At 43.0% G+C, this 23,064-nt stretch overlaps 1 protein-coding gene across 5 annotated transcripts in view; it reads left to right on the top strand.

Annotated features, from left to right (window-relative positions):
- ZNF638 (zinc finger protein 638) overlaps window positions 1–22,371 on the top strand; it is a 49,263-nt gene extending 26,892 nt beyond the window's left edge. For 4 of the 5 annotated variants that reach the window (XM_035547364.2, XM_035547361.2, XM_035547360.2 and 1 more), the window contains 12 exons: window positions 372–503; window positions 664–792; window positions 1,116–1,157; window positions 2,863–3,003; window positions 4,078–4,203; window positions 8,182–8,231; window positions 12,175–13,594; window positions 14,222–14,287; window positions 16,827–17,826; window positions 20,276–20,368; window positions 21,140–21,258; window positions 22,063–22,371. In XM_035547364.2, the coding sequence (XP_035403257.1) occupies window positions 372–503; window positions 664–792; window positions 1,116–1,157; window positions 2,863–3,003; window positions 4,078–4,203; window positions 8,182–8,231; window positions 12,175–13,594; window positions 14,222–14,287; window positions 16,827–17,826; window positions 20,276–20,368; window positions 21,140–21,258; window positions 22,063–22,122 (3,378 nt within the window). In that variant the 3' untranslated portion in view covers window positions 22,123–22,371. The remainder of the gene's footprint in view (window positions 1–371; window positions 504–663; window positions 793–1,115; window positions 1,158–2,862; window positions 3,004–4,077; window positions 4,204–8,181; window positions 8,232–12,174; window positions 13,595–14,221; window positions 14,288–16,826; window positions 17,827–20,275; window positions 20,369–21,139; window positions 21,259–22,062) is intronic. The other variant, XM_035547363.2, reaches the window with a different exon arrangement.
- The last annotated feature ends 693 nt before the right edge of the window (window positions 22,372–23,064 follow it).

Here is a 23,064-nt window from a genome sequence, read left to right as displayed (position 1 = left end):
AGGGGGTTTTGGTTTGGTTTGAATTTTTGGTGAGATGGCAAGAGAGAGATCAAGGTTTGTACAGAATTAGTTTAACCTGGATGCATCCACAATTAGGCGATCACAATTAAGGTGATTACATGACATAATTATGGAGAGGGGTAAAAAAAAAAAAAAAAAGTATAATGTGCTTTGCTACTAAATCCTAAGAAGGTTTAAATATTCTTTGGTTTTGGGGTAATTGCATGTATAAATACATGCTCTTAAGCAAGTGTTTCATTCAGTTTAATGGTGGTTTGACATAGTAAAAATAAATGCCCTCTTTAGTCATATAGCAGTTTTGGTTTAGAGTTGAAGAAAGAACAGTAATACTTCCTTTCATTTGTTTACAGGAACCTGATGATATATGTGTGGTTCTTATTTCAAACTTGCCTGAGAAAGGTTATTCTGTCGAAGAAGTTTCCAACCTAGCAAAGCCATTTGGAGGACTGAGAGATGTGTTAATTTTGTCATCTCATAAAAAGGTATTCCAGTGTGTATCTAGTAGTGTTTCCACCTGGAGAAGCAGTAAACATGCTTCTAACAAATGTAAATGTGATAATGCAATGTAGCAAACATTGACAGGATTTGTTTTTGCTAAATTAGGGTTTCTTTTTTATTGTTTTATTTTCTTTATTTTAAAAGGCATATATTGAAATAAACAGAAAATCTGCAGATTCCATGGTTAAATTTTACACCTGCTTTCCAATGTCACTGGATGGGAATCAGCTCTGCATCAATATGGTGCCTCAGTATAAGACTATAAAAGATGAAGTAAGTAATAAAATATATTGACGTTCTATGATATAACACTTCAATATAGAGCAGGATTTTGTTTCTAAGCTGACTTTTGTACACTGCCCGTTCTGTACATTCTGATAGCATGTCCTATTGAGGACTTGTTATGTTAAATGTCTTTTGGGGTCCTGGTCTGATACCAGAATAACACAGATGTCAGAAGTGCTCAGGCTATCACTTTTACTAATAAAGCAGGAAAAAAAGTTGTCATTTCAATTAGGGAGTCTGTGATTCCCAATTAGCTAATGAAACTGTATTTTACTGTTTAAATCTTAAAACTTTTTTATTTTTTTCCTCAGGAATCAATATTTACTGCTATCATCAAAGAATCTGACCCTAAGGTAAGTTGCTGACAATCAAACTTTTCTTCAAAATACTATCAAAATACATTAATATAAATTGGAATCAGCTTCCTTCATGGTGAAATAATAGCTAATTGAGTTATCTAAGCTTGCTGTTGAATTAAATGTTTATATATGTATTCATGGGTGAATAAGCATGGAATAAAACGAGTAAATGATTGCTTAGTTTAGCTCCATGATGCATGAGGAGCAAGGAATTAAACATTCAGTAGGAGTCCTCAGAGAGCCTCTCTTCTGTTAGGGCTTTTTCACATTCTAACAGCGTGCTTGTGACCGCTGTAGCTTGGAGAATGTGAGCGTTTGCCTGTGTATAGTGGCGCCCATTTTTCTGGTATGTTTTATAGAAAGGTTTATCTTTTTTTAATTTAACTGTCAAAACTACTACTGCTGTTCAGCGTAGAGTGTCTCCCTTATTGTCCCTCCTGTTCCTTCACACCTTTCTCGGTGCAGGCTGGCAATTGACATGCAAAGCTTTTTTATGCAGTGTAGGCTCACAGAGGCCTTTTCTGCAGGTAGAGGCTAATGGAATAACAGCTTTTATTATGTGAGGGAGGGCTGGTTCTGTTTCTAAAAGACACGCAGCTTTCAAGTATTTAAAGGTAAGACTTGTTTAAGATTTCAGAAGTCTACTAGTACCTTTGGACTTTGTGCCCCAGGGCCATTTCCTTGGATGCGGTACAAAATAATTAGTGCCAGGCGTCCTTATATATATCTTTCTTCCAGTAAAACATGGCTGAGGTTAGCTTTCCGTTTGCAGTCAGCCCACTCTTATGTTCTGCACCAGAATCCTTCCTGGTAGGAAGAGACTTCCAGGTCTCCTCTGACAGCTTGTCCCCATGGTGGTGGTGATAAAGGAACCTTCACCAGCAAGAAAAACTTTCCAATTAGAGTGGAATATCCTATTACAGCAAAGGCTCTGTTGCAAGAAGCGTACGAGCCTACCACGTTGTGACTGAAGTGCTGCCCTGGGGAGGACATTCATCCTGGGGACATCCAGGTTAGCGGGGAAGCCTCCCTGCCTCTGTAGCAGGGTTGGAGCTATTCAGCCACTTGCTCTGTGTGTTTTGGATGGATATGTAATTAAATCTTCGTAGCATCTCACTATCAAAATTTGTTCAAATTGTAGTCTGACTGAAATCACAGGTTCTTAATCTGCGCAGGGATTCCGTAAGACTGTTTGGAAATTGACAAACTCAAGAAATTATATTTGACCGATGATCTTTTTGTCATTATAAACTGTTCAAATAAATCAAATTCTAACTTAAAAACCATAATCGTATACTCTTTCAGGTGGGTTTCTGTGCCTTGACTGGTTTGTGATCTGACTAGATAATATGCTTTTCAAAATACCAAATCTCATTTGAACTTCAGCAGTATTTTGTAGTGTTCCTTAGAGGGACTTTTATTGCGCTGTTTAAAAAATTAAAAGATAATTTAAAATAAAACACTCGACATTTTTAAGTTCATTATTCTTTACTGGGAGTTATATCAAATTCTTTTGATGTGCTGCATAGAAAGCTGGAAAATCTGGTGTGAATCTGAGAATTTGAACGTTGGATGCATGTGAATGTTCTTCTTGGGGATCTGAGTGATCTGGAAGCTTCCTGCGGCGCTTTCCTAACCTAGTTCAGTAGATGCTTATAAAGAATGCTGGAAAGTTAAAGAACTCATCGCTTTTCTTTAGGTAAATACCGAAGCTATACATCATCACTTTGTGCATCTTGGAAACTTACCAGATGATGGATACAGAGAATTTGAAGTAGTTTGTGTGGGACTTCGATTTGGAAAAGTCGATCATTATGTTGTGCTGAAGAACAAAAACAAGGTAAGTACTATTTTTTCCTAGTGCACAGTACCATGTTAAAATAAAAAAATTAAACTTTTAACCTCCCAGTACCAACAGTGTTCTGCTAATGAGAGATCAGAGTTCCTTAACTGAATGTAGGCTTTCTTTCCCACTCACCCTGTACAAGAAAATAGCTTATCGTATTTGTTGGGGGCTGCAGGGAAGGAAAAAAACAAACAAAACAAACTTTAGGCTGTTATCTAGCCTGAACAATACAAAAACAGTTTAAGGTCTGAAAGTAAAGCTTCCCAAATGGCTGGAAAATTTATTAACCTTTGACATTAGAAAGGTATAAGTGATGGAGGGTGGAACGAATTCCCATTTACTGGGAAGCTTGGGAAAAAATTAGTTTGGGAAAATGTCAGAATTGCTCTATTTTTTTTTATTCATTAAATACTTTGTGATCTGATTTTCAGTGGACAGAGACCTTTTTAATTTTTGCAGAAAGATGAGGGATAATTTACATAGGTTTGTTTTAAAAAAAAAAAAAAAAAAACCAAAACTCTAAAACAACTCGAATTGAAGGTGGAAGACTCATGTCACATTGTATTCGATAGCTTAAAGGTAAAGAAGTGAGAGATTTCCAGTACAGTGTATAAACTTCTGAATTTAGTTCATTTTTACCATTTTCTTGATATAACGTTACTTTTTTTTTATGGCCGTGCACTTCCCCTAGTAGCTTATGGGAAGATGTTCATCAATTACAGCAGAATCAAAGCTGAACGTGTCTGGGAACCAGAAGGCTGGCCACGTGGGTAGGAAAGCTGCAGGCTCCCCTGTTCTGTGCTACAGTTCTTTGCTTGCTTCTACAGATAATTCCAACACAAGATTTCTTCCTTCAGCCTCACAGGAAGAAGAGAGTCCAGTGTTCTCCATATCCAGAGCAGTGTTTCATCAAAAATGCTGCTTTTAGCAAATTGAAAATCAGGATGTTGAAGCCTTCAGAAACTAAATATCCCCTGCTATGCCAACTTAATTTATTAAACTCCTTCTGCAGTACAGAAACAAGATAGAAGGAACAGTTATTTGAAGCTTGTGCTTTCTTCATTTTAGGCAATTCTACAGCTGGAGAGTCCCAAGGCAGCTAGATCAATGTACTGCTTCCTGAAACAATATCCCTACAAGATGGGTGAGCATACGTTGAGCTGTATGTTGTCACCTAATGGAGAGTATGCTGAAGTAAGATTTCTTCTTTTTCAACAGTACATTTTTGTGCAATAGTACAAACTTTCTCTAAGGGCAGTCAATGAGGATAACATCAGAATTTCCTTCAGTATTTGCTGTTGCGGATGAGAGTGAAAACTGTGTAACTGTGGGGTGCTGAATGAACTAGTCTGAACTCTGGAATGTGACATACGTGTGAAAAAGTATGGGTTGCTGTGTGGTTTTCTTCTAAATCTTTCTGAATTTTACAAATGTTATGGAATCTCTTTCAACTGATAAAAGCATTCCATAATAAAAGATGAAAAAGAAGAAAGGAAGAAAAGTAGCTGTTTAGTACTGGTTAGAAAAGAATTTATGACTGAAGTGATTAGAGAAACTCTATTAGAGTTGATTTGTCTTTTAACAGTTCATCTACTTCAGTCCTTCTTTGATTCCAGACTCAGTTGCTGTGTCAGCATTGATCTGTGGGCCTACAGCTGCTGCTGTTTTATTGCCTGTAGATGAAATTACTTGCAGCATTCAACAGCTCCCTGCTAACTTCTGGTGATTTGCTGAAAGAACAGTAAACTGCAGCAGCTGAACACCAGAGAGAGGGAAGTTTAGTGTGTATTGCAGTGGGTTAAGAGCTCTGAGCAAGAAACGTGAACTGTCTGTCCAGTGGCAGACTCTCCATCTCTTTGCCGCATCTTCCACATTGTGTTTATCATAGGGGGATATAGGTTGGCTTTTGTTCATCTGAATTTCAAATAGGTTTGCTCTTTGTAGCTTACACATACCTGCAAAAGCACGGACCAGCTAAGCAGTTCAATCTGAACTGTTTTCTGTCAAGATACAGACTACAAGCTGTACGGTTATCTTAAGCTGAATTCTGTGCTTGTGAGGTAGCCATCTTGTGAACCCTCTTAACAAGGGGTTATCCGTGTGAATTCCATCCTTGGAGCTCTCATTCCCTGCGTGTTCCTGTTCATTTTCAATGACATGACTTTGAGATACTGCTCAAACAAGAGGATTTGCTGGAGGGGCAGGGCATCCCTTCACTGTTATTCAACACCGGGTAGAAGTTTAACTTTAGGTGCCTAATAACAAGGGCATCAGTCTGTTACTTCAACACAGGGAAGCCAAATATATATAAATCACTCAGATGCATACTTCTTGCTGTGCTGACCAAGCTGTCGGTATTCTCGCCAATCACCACAATGATTTTTTGTATATTCTTAATTTTATTTTTTGAGAACAGGTTGGGTACTGATCATAGACATGTATTATAGTTTGTTCTCTATTGCATTGGCAATTTCTTGTGCTTTGTTGAAAAGCATCCTTATTTACAAAGTTTATAGGGTAGCTGTATGGTGTTCGGGATTCACATTTTAAAATACGTAGTGTGGCAATAGATTTTAGGTATCCGTGTTTGGTAGGGCTCTCTTGCAGCTAAGTTGCATCTCTGATGGTGTAGGACATAGGGTGCACAACCACGTGTGACTGGGCACGCGGATGTTTTTGAGCGGATTCGCAGTGTCCCTTTCCAAGGAAATTAGCAGATGCTGTGCATGTGTAGAGTCCAGTCTAAGATCAGTTACCTGTTTCCTGCTCTGTAAGAGTGACTCTTTGAAATGTCCGTAGGGAGTCTGTGGTCAGCTTGGCTTCCCAGCTCTTTCTGTCCGTACCTTCTGGGCATTCACCTGCGATTCAGCACAATAACGGTGAAAATGCCTTTTAATTCCATAATTGATTCAGAGAACTGGTTTAAATTTTGCTATGAACGCTCCATCTCTACCGCGCGAGCCTTTTGTTGTGGTACTGTCGGTGTGGTGCATCCCCCAGGAGCCCTGCAGGCCGGGGGCCCCGCGGGTGATGCGCTGCTGGATGTGCTAAACCCAGGTGAGCACGGGGGCACTGTGTGCTCTCCTCTCCTCTGCTGGATGCAGGAACCTGCATCAGATGTCCCCAAGAGGTTTTTCTTTCCCCCCCCCCACTGCAGGATGCTGGTTCTTGTTGTGTGGGATAAAGTATGTTGTCTTCCGAGCCACTGTATTTTGTATTTCTTTTTATGTAGTGAACTTGAGGTCTTTTTAAAGAACGTAAGTTAAAGTCGTATCAGGTCGTCAGATGCATTTAAGTGTAATATTTTTTATTAGACTACCTGAGTGGCTGAAGAAAATAACAAAGTCTTCAGGCTTATAAGCTCTTTCCCAAGTCTAACGAAATGTAATAAGGTCTCTTAGCACTGGAAAACAAGCAAAATACCATAACTGAAGTGCTTCTGCTAAGGAACGCCTGGCAAGGATGCATCGTGGGAACACTGAACCAAATCTGCTCGTTGTAGCCATTCCTGCGCCTTGTGTTGGAGCAGCAGAATAGCGTGCCTTTGTTGCTAGAAATGTTACATCAGATCAGAGTTCAGTGCCAACAAAGAATGGCATTCAGCTCTCTGTTTTCGAAGTAATATTTCTTCCCAGCTGTGCGCTCCGGGGTGATTCGGGGTGCTCGCCTGACCTGGGGAGGTTGGGGACGATGGGGACGTTGGGGACGTTGGCCAGCCAGCCGGCAGGGACTGGTGCCAGCGGCGCAGTGGTGGTAGTAATGGAAGCGTTGCTTAATCAACTGTAGTTTTGTTTTTGCCATTTTGCTGATGATGTCTGAGTTTTAATATTGCTGAAATAACAAAAATACACCTGTGGGGAGACTCTTGTAACAGTGACTGTGCGGCTGGGTACAGAATCATTGCTGCAAGGGGTGTAACTGCTCTTTGTCAGTAAGACTGTCCCGGCCTTTTCACACATCAATACAAATCTGTACGCTGGAGGTGTACTTCCCAGCTTTGTTTCTATCTCTATCTGAGAGGGGGAGAAAAATGCCTGTGCCGGTCCCCCTCTTAAAAGGGAAAACTGCATTTTTCCTTCATTTATTCTTCGCTGCGCTTTGAGTCAGGGACCTCGGCGGTGGTGCAGGATCTGGATGCTGTGGCTAAGTACCAGAGGAGCGTTGAGCTTGGAGCCCCATTTGACCTAAGCTGTTTTCTCTCTCTCAGAAGGCTCTCTGAAGGAAAAACAAAGCTATTTTTAATCTATTATAACATGCTTAGATGGTGCTTAGACACACTATATCTGGAATATGTGTTCTTAGAAGGGGAAAAGTAAAGGCTTCAGAAAAAAAAGGTGCATAAATAAAAGAGTAACTGAACTGTATGTGCATTGAATTAATCTGAAGTTCTTTTATTAGGGACAGTCTTCAAATGAGTTTGTAGAATGCCTTTAGAAAAGAAATTTCAACACAGTTTTAAAAGTTTTTGGATTGCTTGGACCTGTGCTGTGAACTGTGATAGCCACAAAGCTCCGATAGATGGTATTCTTTTTTTTTTTTTTTTCCAGAAGATGTTATTTCATTAAAATTATTCTGTATATCAGCAAATAGAGAGGCTTAGTCATATTTAAGCAATCGATACTATTTTAGCAAGTTTTAAGGAATAGAATCTGGCCTTGGATTTTCTGTAGATACTTGCTTAACTCGAAATGTGATTTGTCTTTCAAAAGGTGCAATGCTGTCGTTTTCAGTACGGTACCTAGCTGTCAAGCTGGCTGCAGTTTACCTGAGCTCTGCAGCTCTTAGCATCCTCCCCAGTACAGGAAAGAAGATGCTGTCTGGGAAAAGATGCTTAACATCCTCTCTCCCCAAAATACATCACGGGCCAAAAGCTAATTCTGCTCAAAAACCCATCTTTGAAGATGAGGCGAGTGAAACCACGGGTGCTGTGCCACACGTTCTGTCTAGCAGCCTTCTGGTAAAACCTCTTACCCAGCCATGCGCTTCTATTTGTTGTCTTAGGAAGTCCTTGTTCTGCTGAGCAGTTTTAGACTAGTTTACTGACGTTTGATCTTTCAGGTAATACATGCGTAAAATCTGGGTTCATGGTGTTATTAATTAGCTGTCCTGTGCAAACACTGTGCTGTTGCTTCTGAAGGTTGTAGATACTGAACCCTGACTTTTACCTTTCAGGCTGAAGCTATTAAAAAAGATGTGAAGAAAGAGGAACCAAGCAAAGGAAGGTATGCCTCTCAGATATTTAAGATTTTTCTTAATATATATTGTTTATGGAATGCATATCCAACATTAAGCAGATGCTGAGCCATCTCTAACCAAGCATGATGAAAAGACGTGCTGCAGGATGCATCAGCTGTTACCCGCTGTTACTTCTTTCAACCTTTTGTGTGTTCTGTGTGTGCAGGACGTGTGGTGTATTGCTGTAGAGCTGTAATGTTTGTGTTCACCTTGAAATCTGGGGCTTTAAAAGAACATGGAGAAATGGGGTGAAATCCTGTTTTCTGTGTAGTTTGTTGAGATGTTGTTGTTTTAATAATTATGGCCAGGATTTTACCACAGGTCCTGGAAAGTATGTTGGGATATACGTGTTGGTAAGACACTTTTTGTTGTGTTTAACCAGGAAGCGTTATACTTTATTTCGTCTTACAGTGCTTTCCTCTGTCGGAGCACCTGGCTCTATTGTTTCTGTTTCCAAATGCTAAAAATAAACTTGAACTTCCTTGTTTAACTTATTAACATTCACTTCATGCTGTGGTACAGGTCCCTAAATTGATTTTAAAAATGTTTAGATGCTATATTAACATCAGAACCTAGAAATGGGAAATTGTGGTTTTGGTATGTTCCATTAAAAAAAAAATTGCTTTACAGACATTGCTTGTGGTAAAATTTCTAATTGTGGAGTAACTATTTGTTGGTTTTTGTCTTGGTTATGTTTTGGGAGTACTTTTGTAAGTGGATAGATGATCATAAGGGTTCTTGTTAACAAATATTTAAAACACCTTCTGTGACTCAAATCCGTATTTCTGGATAAGATTTGTCATTTAAAAAAAAAAAAAGCTACCTAATAATTGTCCTTAAATTTGAATTTCAAGTAATGACATTATATACACTGTTACGGACTGTTACTATATTTCAAAAAAACCTGTTTCTTTCAAAGCCAGACACCCCTAATTTCATGAAACTTCTCCTCACACCCTGGTCAAATTGGAAAGCGTTAGTTTGTGCACTGGCTCTGAACCACACGTGTGTAGACATGCAGGTAACCTTTTTGATTGCAGACTGGTGGGCTGTAGCTAGCAGTGATAATTCAGCCAAAACAAGTCACTCTTTTGGGTGCATCCCAGCCCCTGCAGAGCATCCTGCCGAGGCTGGTGAGCAGGGGGCAGAGCTGACATTTTCCCTGCAGATAAGGATGTGCGCATCCTCCCTGTGTGAGGCAACTCCTCGTCAGCCTCCGTGACCTGACCAATTTTTTGAGTTACATTTCATAAGAGGCAGAACATAGCTTAAATATCGTTATATATACGGGAAGGCCTTGCCACGTTTTTCTGGGGAGGGAGGGAGCAGCAGAACTGGCGCAGCAGAAGGCAGCGCCTCCTCACTTGCCTCGGAGGTTGTGATGTCGAAAAAACTTTGATAAGCTTTTTGAAGCTGGGTTTTTGCCCAAACTGAGTAGGGTATTCATCTAACCTTGTGGTGACTGACCTGCTTTTAGGAATGTTGAAGCATTTTAGGAATGTTGATGCATTTCTGTTGAATGCTGATTTCATTTCTGTTCATTTGTTTTCTCAGCTAACAATAGCTGAAACTTTTCTTCACCGGGTTAAGGATCAAGGTCTGTCCTCCTGCTCCTCTTTAACCCTGAGCGACGTGTGGATAGCAGGTTGTGTCTGTTGTGACGCAGCCTCGGCTCTCTGTGCTGGCACTTCCAGAACCGAACCTCTCCAGGTCTTTCCCTGGCTGACTCGGGCAGCGATGGCTGCGTGTGGCCGCTGCTGCAGGGGCGTGCTGGGCAGGGACCGAGCGCCAGGCATTTGGTTCACCCGGTGCTGACTTCTGTGCAGGACATCCATCTTGTGGGTCTGTGGGCTCCTCACCCAGTGCCTGACAGATCTTTTAAGCGTCTTCAGGTACCTCGATGCTTCCTCATGCTCGCTCATCTTTCTCTCTGCACGTTGCCACCTTTGCAGAGTTCTCCTTCCGTTGCTTCAGTCCGCTTTGAACCCGTCAGGACGTATTCTGGAGGTCACCAGCGCTTTGTGCAAGGCACGGCGGGGGTGCTGGCAGGAGAGGAGGCATAAAGTCTGAGAATCCAGCGACTACTACCTCGTTTGAATTGTGTAGAGGATAACACGTGTGTGCTGCTTGCTGTAAGCCGTGTAGTTAGCACGTGGTTGTAGTGTTCACTGACATTTTTCCATTCCTTGCAGAAGTGTTCGAAGAGAGGCTAAGCAGGGCACAGCTTAGCAAGGTGCTAGAGCCTGTATTTAATCAAGCTTTCCATGTGTCAGTGGCACAGCTGGGCTCTGAGATACCCAGGTAATGTTTTGCTACGCAGACACCTGGGACCCAAAGCCCAGAGGTCTGTAGGACGCTCAGATAGTGGAGGAAGTGAACTGAAGCGTTTTTTGCTTTGGAACACTGTCAGTGTTTAACTGATGTCAAAATATCCTTCGTGCTGTGACTGAATAACCCGACACCACAGCCTAAAAAGCAGTTCAGCCCGGACTGCTTAAACACTCACGCTGCTGGGGTCCACCCATGGGGCTGGGGCTGGGTGCAGGATGCGTGCCCTCCTCTTGTGCTGAGATGCCCGGTTACAGCTACGCCAGTTTTCGCTTGGCTCTGTGAAAGAGCTATGAAGCAGAACTCACATCCCTTCTTCTTTCTCCTCTCGCATTTTGGAGCAGCAGAGGACGGTGCCCTCGGGGCTGGAGGAAACCCTCGCGATTCCTGGTGGTTTCATCGTGCTTCCATGGCACAGACTTTAACTGAGTTTTGCCTGTTGTCATCGCTCTGACTCCACGTGTTGTGTGCTCCTCTTGTTAGCCCTTCATCTGCCCCCCTCCAGACTTAGCATTCGTGCCAGCACCAGGCCCCGTTCTGTCTGTCCTTCCATTTTCTTGATGAGACTGTACTGAGTGTTACCAAAATGGCAAGCTTTCCTTACCTTTCTTACTTTTCTGAAGATTAATGCAAGCGCACACTCTTTATCCATGTGCCTAGGTTCAGAGAAACCATAGCACAGCCTGCTCCGTTGCGTGTAACCACGGAGTGGGTGTCTGATGCTTCTGTGTTTGCTTCGGCACCCAGCGAGATCATCAGCTTTGGTGCTTCGACGCCCTTCCATCCTAAGAGGCGGGTGGTCTGAGGATGCTCATTTTCTTGAGCCTTGTGGGAGAAGGGGCACAGACATCTCTGGTTTTAAAGTCTCCCGAGATCATTTTTGTAGGATTCTTTCTTTCAGAGAAACGCGTTTTGACTGTGACTGGCGTTCTCTGAAAGGCACCACGCTCTGCGTGTCATCCTGGGCTTTGTGATTTTGGGAGCTGACAGTAGGATTATGTAGTGAAAACAGAGCCCGGCCAAAAGGAGCCTCTGTGCACGCATTGTTCCTCGCCGTTGTGTGAGGTCAGTGGAGCTTAAAAACAAAGTAATGCCTCCCTCCCCAAAATGAGAACAGGCTCAGCTCTTAGCTACTGGAGGAGTTCCCTAGCTTAGTGACTGCAGTCTTCAGGCGTAACAGAACTTCTGCTGTAACAGAACTTCAGATGTAACAGAACTGGTAGTACACAGGGAGAGTGAGGCTTTGGTTCATGTGCTTTCGCAGTCTGCCTTTTATCAGGGGATCTAAATTTTAGGAGTTCACATCAGCAGCGAGGTCACAGGGCACAGCAGTACCGAGTACTACCTTGAGAGGTCTGACGACAAGTAATGTAATTCAAAGCCTAAGAGTCTTGCAGTACTGAGGTGGACTGAGCAGAAGCATAAAACTAATCAGCCGTTCGCCTCAGTATTTTTAACCGTTTTAACACTGATAGGCCAGATTTCCAAATGCTAAGCACTAATGCATCAGGAAATCACCCACCATTGGCGTCAAGAGGTTACTGGTAACTGTAGAATTCTCAACATAGTTTGATTTCTTCTGTTTTTTTTAAATGCATTTAGCTCTGGCTTGAAAAAATATCCAGAGGGATCAGGAGTGGTGCAAACAGCAGCTGCTAATCCTCCAGTAGAGCCCAGTGTGGCAAAGAAAGAACCCATTTCCATCTCTAATGTCAAAGACGAGATGTCAGCAGTACAGATAGAGCCCTCTGAGTCCCAGCTTGAAAGAGCAATAAGGGAGTCTGCTCCAAGGCTGGCAGAAGCGCCCGTGGAGAAGGAGGAAGTTGAACTTGGTGTCGCATCCATCGACTCGGCTGATACTGAACTACTTGGAGCAAAGGCAGAAGAGCTGCTGCTGCCTCCGTCCAGCCTGGAGAAAGAAGAGGCAGTTACAGATGATACTAAACTGGAGTTGGGCAAGTCTGCTGTTCTGTCTGCATCGGAGAAGGAAATAAAAGCGAGAGCTGAAGAGTTGTCTGCTCCTGCCACTGAGCCCCCAGAAGAATCGTCCGACGTGGGGAAGGTGGAAGATGTGCCGTCAGGCTCTGCTCCGAAGCTGCCAGGAGGGAAAAAAGCAGGGGCTGTCCCTGAAGCCGTGCCCCCTGATTTGGATGCAGCGTCAACGGAGATGGTCTCGTCTGCTGTCACACAAACAAACAAAAAGTTGGATGCTCTTGAAAAAAATCGTGTCTCTGATGCTGTGAATACCGAACGTGAAAAGCCTGTGACTCAGATAACGGAGAAGAAACCTGCACTTCAAACTGGAGTGGCCGTGGAGAAGAAAGTGGATGTAGCTGGAGCAGCCACCGAGAGGAAGCCAGAGGAGTCTGCGCTCAAAGCTGGAACAGCCGTGGAGGAGACCCCCGAAAAGCTTTGGGGCAAGACTGGGGCAGAGCCAGAGAAGAAACTTGAAAAATCTGTGGCCAAGGTTGGGGCGTCTGTGGAGAGCGCTGGAAAAAATGTCAATGAAAAGAATGAGGGGAGTTTAATCAAAGCACCTCAAAATAAGGGAACAGGACCAGCAAAAGTTGATGAAACCTGCAAAGCACTTCCAGTAAACTCCTCTTTATCTGTCAAAGAATCTTCCTCTGTTGGTAAAGCGATTTTAAAAGCAGTGGTGTCTCTTCCTGATGTATCCAAGTCAAGGGTTCCAGTGTGGAGAAACGAGCCTTCCCTGTGTAAAGGAGAGGAGCAGAAAGCTGTCTCGAAACCTGAGCCCCGAGGACAAGTGGTGGCGGAGAAGAAAATTGCACCAAAAGAAGTGGGTCCTCCGAGAGCTGGTAGCAGCCGAGCGAGCCTGGGAGACGGCAGCGGCAAGCCTAAAGTGAGCAGAAGTTCTGTGGTTGATGGAAAGGGAGGCAATGGGAGGAATTCATCTCAGCAAGAGAAGGACTCGCGAGTGGAATCTAGGGCTAGTTCAAAACAGTCTCAAGAGGGAGAGAGTAGATCATCCAGCACGAAGAAAGACAACAGCAGCAATAAGGTGAGGAGGGCAGGAAGGCCGGTTCAGTGTGCCCGATCGGTAACTAACTCCATGCTTCTCTCAGATGTTGAGTATGGGACAAGGAGAGTATGTTCCCCTTCCCCTTCCCATAAATCACTCAGCTGGTCTGGGCCAACAGACGAGTTGGAATAGCAAGATGGTGGGCAACCAGTTGCTTTTAGCTGCACTGTGTGTAATGCAAGGATGTAACTGGTTTGAAAATGCTACTCGGATAAAATTGCAGGAAGGTATTTTTTTTGAAGCGAGTCTTTATTGAGTGTTATAACTTTATGTTCTTGGATTAGTTCTGAATGGGAATCGATAAGCTTTCTGTCCTTTTGTGAGCTGATATTTGCTTTGTCAAGTCCTGCACAGACACTGGTTACTGGAAAGAGGTTCCTAAGCAAGGTGCTACCTGTGACTTGTTGCTAGAGACTGTATGCCTGGACTCTACCGCTGACGGTTGGCGTAGCTCTGTACTTGCCAAGCATGTGATCAGAAGCAGCAATCTGGACAATTAAAAAAAAAATCATTAAGGGAAAAGTTCGTGTTTTTTTATTTTTATTTTCCTTGTGGACAGGTTAGATGCCTTAACTGATCTCTTGTCAACTTTTGTCTGACTTGCAGGCTTCTGTTGGTGGCAATACTAGACCTTCGAAAAGTGGCAGTAGCAGCAGTGCAAAACAAAAGGAGGTAAGGATCTAACTGTAACTGTGCTTAAAATACAGATTGTCTTGACAGTGTGTGTACTGAGAATCTTCAGCGTTCTTCCTAGGGAATTCTTGGGATTACTAGTCGTTAGACAACAGGCATGAAGCTGTAAAGTCAAGTCGTTTGGGAGAGGAGCTTACTTCAGGAAGTGAGTGTTAAAAGGAGGTGGTTCTTGGTCTTGGTTATCGCCTGTTTGGGAGAGAAAGAATTAATTAACTGGATCCTCAGTTAGCTACATAACATCTTTATCCATCATCGCACTTGTGAGCAGAGGAAGGAAAGTTGAGGTCCTCTAGCTCTTGATAAATGATTTTGTGTAACAGCAGGTAGTCAGAATTTCTCCATCCACAGTGTCTCTTGCATGCAAAGGGATTTTCCACGGGTTGTTTAGCAGATTACTGTATGTTTTTGTTGACTTGTTGGTTTGAAGAAGAACTTTGGAGCTATAGGCTCAACTACAAAAGAGTATCTCTCTTTGGTAGCTTGATCTTTAGGAAAGAAAAACAGACAGAAGGTAATAAAAACACATGCGGATGAGGTTGTGGAAATAGTGTTACAGGATCAAAGCAAAGCTCTACTGGGTCAGTAGTGGGTTGCTACGGAAAAAGGCTTCCTGACCTGGAGTTGACAACCTGGATGCTTTTATTAATCCACGTAAAGTTCTAGCCTGACCAGAATGGTGCGTTTGTGGAGTTGTGGCAGTAATGGTAGTAGATAACGCTTGTATGATGCTCCAGATACCTTCTTTTAATCCCCAAGAGCAAATTCTTCAGCATTTGAAAAAAGGTTTTGGAATGTCTTTTACTACTTAGAGCTTTATTCTTTGCTGCTGTACAGCTGATAAGAACCAATATCTTTGTTCTTCTTTTCACAGAAGAAAAAATCCAGTAACATTTGGTTTAAGTTGAAACATAACCACATTTTCTTGCATTTTCTTCACTGTGCCTACGTTGCATTAAATATTCCTAAACTTTCTGCATCAGGATGCAGGTGGAGGCACATGCTGTCCCTACCATTTGTTAGCTTTAAAGCAAAGAGGGGGAGGAATGTAGCCTTCTGGTTTCAGATTTTTTTTCTGGAGGTCTGTTTCTAGTATTTCTTAGCCGTGCAGTCTTACTCATTGACATAGGAAAGTTCGTCTTGCCTTGGCCTTAAAATTCTGCATTAACAACTATTTTTCCCTCTTCTTGTGTTGGACACCAACCAGTATTTGACAGTAAGACAGTTTTACAAAAAAAAAAATAAGTCAGAATCATTCATTGAAGAAATAGAATTAATAATATGGGACTATGGATATATGGATGTGTTTTACGGTCTAGAATTAATTTACGTTAATTGCCTTCAAGTACACATCTTATACATCTTACCCACCTTAGGCTGTTGTTCTGATTATAAAAGCAGAGGCATTTTATAGTGAATGAAGCGTAACGCTGTATTCCAAAAACATTACTCTGTCTACTGAAATAGCCTAAAAGTAATTTGGGTTAATTCAGTCTTTCATTAAATTCAACATTTGTCCATTCATCCTCCTCCAGATGTTCTCAGCTGCAAATGGCATTAAATCGCTGCTAATTCTTTCCAGTAGTCCCAGAATAAATTGCACGAGCCACGATGGAAGGCAGCACGGTCAAACTGCAGGGTAGTAGGAGTTTTTGATACGTGACACGTTGCAGGAAGATGCTGTGCCTCCAAGTGAGGAGAAATGGGGGTCAGTCTCTGTCGTTCTACCAAAAGAATATGGTAATGCGTTCACCGGAAGGCTGGAGCCCGTCCTCCTGTCCCTTACAAAGCATGGTGGGCACAGGAGGAGCAGCAAGTCTGCCAGGGAGTCTGGGCGGCTAGGCAGACCTCAACGGGAAGGACAAAATGGTCTTGTGCATGTTATTTATAGAGGAACAGGGGCAGGTTTCAGTCCTGGGAGCCCTCTCCTAGGCTGGGGCATAGGGCTGTCTGAGAACCTCTCTGGAGCTGAGATGTTAGTAGGGTGAAACCCAAGAGACAAGATAAAGCAGTAAAGAGTCATCGGGACAAAGAAGACTTTGCTGGATCAAACCATCTACTGCAGTATCCTCTGTCGGAGCAGTGCTAACAGCATCTGCTTAGGGAAGAGGCTGAGATCTGACGCAAGAAAATAGGGTTCTTGAAGGATACTCTGGAGTTATTCAGGTTTTCAGTAGACTTCCTGCAGGTGAATGCAAAAATGCGCACAAGTATTCAGGGCGTTGGCCCGGTTCTTTTAACAGACATAAAGATTGGCTGTTCATGCAGCTGTGCGTTCGAAAAAATCCTTTGGATTTCTGAGCTAATATCCGCTTAATGCAAATGGTGAAATAACGAAAACCGTTCCGTGTGAGGTGGAAGGCCTGAGCATTTTTTTCTACCTTCGAGTTGAATTTTCTTTCCCTTCATCCAGCTTCTGTGTGTGTCGTATTTTTCATGAGGCACCCTGTGGACGGAGGTAAGTGTGTGTTATGTTAAGCTGAATGTTAAACTGTTCTGTTCACGTTTTTACACTCCGTAGGAAGAAGAGCTGTTTCCGTTCAACCTGGATGAATTTGTTACTGTGGATGAGGTAGTGGAGGAGAGCGAGTCTCCTGTTAAAACACGGCGAAATCCACTGAGGGGAAAGAGGAAAGATGGTGCTAAAAATAACCCTTCCTCTGAACCAAGTTCTAAGAGAAGAAAAGGGAAAAGCTCCGTAGCACGCATCGCTGAAAGCGAGCTGTCTTTTGTCACTTTGGATGAGATCGGCGAGGAGGAGGATGGGCCCGCACAGCTGGTGGGAGATGCTAACCTAGAAGCGCTCAGCGACCCGCAGGGCCTGGTGGTGGTGGATGAAGTGGTTGAGGAGGAAGAGCTGATGGCAGAAGTGGTAAAGGATCCGCAGTCGCTTGTGACTTTGGATGAGATATCTGAACAGGAGGACCTTGGCTCCCATAAGGACGTCCCCGGGTCAGTTTTTGAGGAGCAGGATTTGAAAACTGAACCCTTGGTGACTGTAGATGAAATTGGCGAAGTAGAGGAGCTGCCGCTGAATGAGCCTGCGGATCTGAACGTCGAGGATGTGCTGAAACAGAAGGAGGACGATAAAGGGACTGCTGAGGATTCTGGAGATTTTGTTACCTCTCAGGTGCCTGACGATCCCAGTGCTTTAGTGACAGTGGATGAAATACAAGAAGACAATGAAGACAACCCGCTGGTGACGTTGGATGAAGTTAATGAAGATGAGGATGATTTTCTGGCTGATTTCAATCGCCTAAAAGAGGAACTAAACTTTGTTACGGTAGATGAAGTTGGAGAGGAGGATGAGGAAGAAGAAAATACTTCCCTAGGGAAAAATCTGAATGAAGATGAAGACGATGAGGATATTGTTGCTGTTGCAGGACCAGAAGAAGAAATTGCTGCCATTGCAGGACCAGAAGAGGAGGATATTGTTGCTGTTGCAGGACCAGAAGAAATGGAAATTCTAGGAGATATGAGTCCAGAAGACGAAGATATTATTGCAATCTCAAAGCCAAAAGGTAAGGAACCTCTCGTAGCTTCCATAGGGGAAATAGAAAATGAGATGCTTGTAACCATTGCACAGGGAAGGGACAAAGGCATCCTTGTAGCAAATAGAGGAAACTGGAAAAAAACAAACCCAAATCTTCCACAAAGTCAATAATTGAGTTACTAGGAAGGAAATGAAGACTGGTAGTGAAGAGCAGTCTGAAGGTAGGGTATTACATTAATGCAGTTTAGGGTGTAGCTTTTTCTCTTGATGTAAAATTAAGCAGCATGTTCTTTTGAAATGTTCATTTGGTGTTTATGATGGCTAAAATTGGGGAAATGGTTTCTCTCCTAGCCTCTAACGCAAAGCTTGGTAAACTACCTAACACTACAGATTATTTGTAGTCTTTGATTACAGAACCACACTTTATTAAAATGGGAGAGTCAAATGACATAGACACACACATGCAAAGAAGTAAGAGCTTCCAAGCTGGATCTAGAGGGAAAAACATAGGAGCATATGGTAGTATGGAATAAGGAAAGGGTTAAGAAATGCCCAACAGAACCAAGCAGGGAGAGCTAGATACAACCTGCACACAAGAAGACTTTTGGCCAAAGTGTGGGTGGGAGGCTCTGCGTGACGCAGTCCACAAGTATCGAGATTTTCTGTCTCTGCTGATGCAGCTGAATGCTGACAGCAGCGCCTTTTGTTCTGCTGTTCTGGAAAAGCTTTTGTCCATCCCGCTCTTACTGCGTAGCAGAGGCAACCCGAGTAGTGCAGATTTGGAGGAGTTGCAGAAGCGAGAGCTATTGTGCTTAAAACAGTATTTTAAAGTTTAGTTTCTGTGAACAGCAGGAAACGGGTTGGTTGACTGTGTACACACCAATAAATATTGAAATGCTATATCATGTTGTAATATTGTTTGTTGTAGAACGTAAACTTCCATGTGATTAACAAAAGCATTTGTTGAAAATATTTTCTGTTCTATAAGCAAGGAAGTTGTAAAAAGACCTCTTAAAATATCCGAGCACTTGAGTGGATTTCCGATCTAGATGGTAATGACAAATTATAAAAACGCTTGAGACACAGTAAGTGATTTTAGCTCTACTCCATGTAGTAAAAATCTCAGGAAAAACAGGTGGGCGTAGAAAAGTTCTTCCTGAGTTTGAGAAGCTGAGCAAGGAGGCTGGGAAAGAGAGGTTAAAGCAGGTTGACCGGTGTTACTGCGAGTCTTGAAACCTGACTCCAGCAGCAAAATAGGAAAGGGGTTCTCAGCTGCTGCAAGGCGAGCAGGGTGAGTGAGGGCGGTCAGCCTGCAGCTTGTAAAGAGCTACGTCAGGTCTGAATCGGGTTTGATGCCGTGGGGTGCAGCGTGCTGAAAACTGGGCACGCAGCAGGCTGATGCTGTCCGGTGCCTTCCTTCAGCAGCTTCCTGGTTTTCGTTAGTAGGGCCAAAGGCTTCATTGCGTTAACCTTGCTTAAGGCGGGTTGGCGTTGAAGTTATTTGAACACAGAACTGGAAGGAAAGCAGCTATTTTTGATGCGGGTCTTTGCCAGATGAACTGTTCTGACAAACAGCTTGCTTATCTTGTAGAAGAGACTGTCAAGCTCCCTGGCTCCAGAAGAATCCTAAAATGATAATTTAGGTACTGCCTTGGAGCTGGTTCATCTGGTGACCAAGCCTTGGTTCGCGTTGGCTCTGTAACAAAGCTGTGTTCTGCAGTGGCCACGAAACTGGCAACTTAGTGAGTGCCCTTATTACAGCCAGGTAGCTTCTCCTGTGTTACGCTGTAGTTCTGGTGAACCAAAATCACTGGAGAGAGTGAATTTTGCTAAAAGCTTTTATTCTTTAACTCCTTTTCAGTTTTCTCTGATTTCATCAGTTTAATTATCTTCACGGGGAGGTGGAATTTGGTAACAAATCCTGTTCAGGCCGTTGGATAGAGAGGTAGCAGCGGAAGGCTGGGGTAGTTCACAGAAAGAAGGTGAATGCTTAGGAAGTGAGGTTCGTTCCTTGCTGGAACAACTTGCTGAATGCGATGGGTGTGCTGGTGAGGGTATTTTTTTAAAACAATAATTTGTTTTGTTATGTTTAGGTCGAAATCCTGTTGTTGGACCTTGAGGTAGTTTAATTCAAGGAAGTCTGGTAGCTTGCCTTGTGAAGATAGTCACGAAGTTAGCGTGAAGTCGCTGGTGAGAGCTCTGGAGCAGAGCAGCTGAGAGCAGCGGTGGTGCAGCTGCGAAGTGCAAGGCTTTTGGCCTCACCAGCACACCAGTACCGTAACTGGGAGCCTTGTCCTCGCGGCTGGTGCCAGGAGTTCCTGAAAATTGCTCTGTGCAGAGACCAAACCGAATAGTGTAGAAAGCAGTAAGGGCCATACGGATCGTTTTTGTTTCAAGCAGTAACGAACCATTTAAGCTAGGTCCGGGATGCTCTAAACTAGTGGCTGTCTGTGTTAATGTGCATTTCTGGCCTCCAGTAGATCAGCTGGGATCAGGACGGAAAGAACCAGAGCCTGCGCAGAAGAAAACGGCTTCTTTGGATGCATCAAAGGTGCAAAGTGCTCCAAAAGGTAAGAACAAAACTAGCCCAAATGCTCCATCCTGTTCTTAATGATTCATGGCCCAGGATCTCTCTTTACGAATGCAAGTTTAACATGTTTCTGCTGTTGGTTTCGTAGCAGCAGCAAAGTTAAAAGTTCATTTTACTAAAATTTAATTTACAAATACAGACTAATTTATTTCTAATTAGCACAGTTAATTGTGCTGGGATTAGAGCAGTAAGGAAACATTACAAGTTCTGCTACCAGCTTTCTCTCAATGTATACAAATGAGGGAACTGCTTACATCATTATAAAAAAAAAAAGCGTGTGTATATACACACCAGGATTTTCACGTAAAATGCTTTTTAGACAAAACCATTGAAAGTATTTGAACTGTAGAAGACGTTGCTAGGAAAATGCGGATCGTTGCCTGATGGCTTGTGCAATGTTTTTGTGACAGAAAATGTTCACCTCGCGTGCTGTAGGACAGAGGTTAAACTTGGCGAATGGGTTGTGTCTGAAATGCTTTATGTAGGGCTAAAAGACGTTAGGGTGGTTTCAGATCCAGAAGTCAGTTGTGCTGTTCCCAGACAAGTACAAGTACGTGCCCTTCTCTGTTTATTGGCAGTAGGGCAGGGGAGCAGCTCAGATTAGAAGCATCGTTTTCTAAATGCTGAAAAAACGTAGCCAACATCCCTCCAGTAATAACAAGTTATGCGGATTTGGCTAAAGGAGTCTGATTTTTTTTATTTTCTTTAGCTGTGTTTTGTTAACATCGTGTGCTCTCTCTCTCTCTGTCAGATTTAGATTACCTAGTTCCGAAGGCTGGCTTTTTCTGTCAGATCTGTTCTTTGTTCTACGCGGATGAAACGTCTGTGAAAAATCACTGCAAGACACCGCTGCATCAGCAAAACATGGAGGTAACGCTGAAGCTTCTCCAAGCGCGCAGGGGTTAAAAAAAATACAGTTTTAAAAATGTGTGCTTCAGTGAGTGCTAACAATCTCCTAGTTGGCATATGGGGCTCATGTTAATACTTCAAGGGGTTTTCATTTTAAACTCAGACACAAATATAACTCAGTTAACAAATATATTGTTAATATGTTATAAGTTAACAAATATACAGTATAATATATATTTTATATAAATATATATTATATATAAATATAATATGTATATGTGTGTATGTATATATATATATAAATAAAATACTATATGTAAATATATATTATAAGCTAACAAATATATTGCTAACTCCTGAAATTAGCCAGATTTATCATCTCCGTAAGGCCTTTCTCACCTAGGATGTTGTGGGGAGGTGCTCGTGTGTGCACGAAGAGTAGAAAAGTGGGAGGGTATTTGTCAACGTAGGCTTTTCTGTGCTGGGCATAATGAATACAAACGCAACCTGTGGTGGACTCTGAATTGCCATTTTCTGTCTGATGGGCAGAGTAAGGTACCCAGCATCACGTGAACCCCCGATCCCGAATGTTTTGCTCTGTGCCCCGTGAAAATTCCATCCATCACCCTTTGGTGATGGAGTGCGTGTCTCCAGGGGTGGAGGGTGAGTATTTTTTGGTGCAGATGGCACAGTGCCACCTCCAGGAGTTTGCTGACATTTGGCTGATGCTTTTTCGAAATCTGCGCTGTATTTAGAGCTTGATTTTATTGTAGCCTGAGGAGTAATAGAGAAGCATCTTTTCACTGGCTCTCCTTTTTTCTACAGAAATTCATGGCCAAGCAGAAGGACGAGGGTAACAGTGGGGAAGAACGGAGTTCAAGGTGATCAGAGGAAAGAAGAGTTGTTTCAGCAAATTAAACTTAGGGTCCAGTCAATTTTGTGTATTTTGTTATGATTTAATTTGTAATTTTGTTCCAGAAGCAAGCATTCATGTTGTATAAATTTGAGCTCAGTATAGACGGACTAAAAGATGTATGGTGGCTTTGATTTGTATATCAAATCATCTGACTCGCAAGAGATTTCTTTTACAAGCGTTGACATGAAATAAATGTTCTTATTGTATAGTTAACACCAGGGGATGGTGTTTGGTGTGATTTATTGTGATCCAGAGGGCTAACCAAACACAGCAGAGCGGGGAATTCACTCCAGAGATCTCTCTGGTGCCGCTTTGCAGATGACATTTCACATTCTTCATGTGCTGCAGTCGTTCACCTTACTGCCCCAAGTCAGCGACCATCATGGTAAAGATTCCAGTGATAACAAGAGGGGCTCGATCATGCTGGGCTTGCTCTATCGATTTTTTTCCTATGGCCTCCGAAGTCTCACGGTGAAGCAGGACTCCAAGACTGAAACCATCAGGTGGAGCAAAGCCTGTAGCAGCGCCGCAGTAACGCGTCATGCCTGCAGTCAGCCAGGGAGGTCACTGTCCCTTGCTCTGTCCCTGGTGAATGAGTTGCCTGTTTGTGTTGGGTTGTTCTTTTCCCCCTGCTTGTTCCAGTCTGGGGGTAGAAGCATGTGGAGCACTCTGCAGCACGGCTGAACTTTGTAACCTGCCCGTGAATGTTGCTCTCTGATCACTCTGGGTCTCTGATTCAGCATTAACAGCATGCCAACCCAAGTCTGGATCAAAACTAACTTTGCTTTGAGCTTGCATTTTTCACCTAGCCTCTTGAAATTTATGTCAGAGTCTTGGCATTTTTTTTTTTAATTCGCTGTTGTCACTGCCGCTCCTTCCAACGTTGGATCGGTGCCTTTGGCTGAATTCGC

Source organism: Cygnus atratus, chromosome 4 (assembly GCF_013377495.2).
Source record: "Cygnus atratus isolate AKBS03 ecotype Queensland, Australia chromosome 4, CAtr_DNAZoo_HiC_assembly, whole genome shotgun sequence".
Taxonomy (NCBI): Eukaryota; Metazoa; Chordata; class Aves; order Anseriformes; family Anatidae; genus Cygnus; species Cygnus atratus.
Note: the sequence above shows the minus strand (reverse complement) of the source record. Positions and strands in the feature narration are given on the sequence as shown.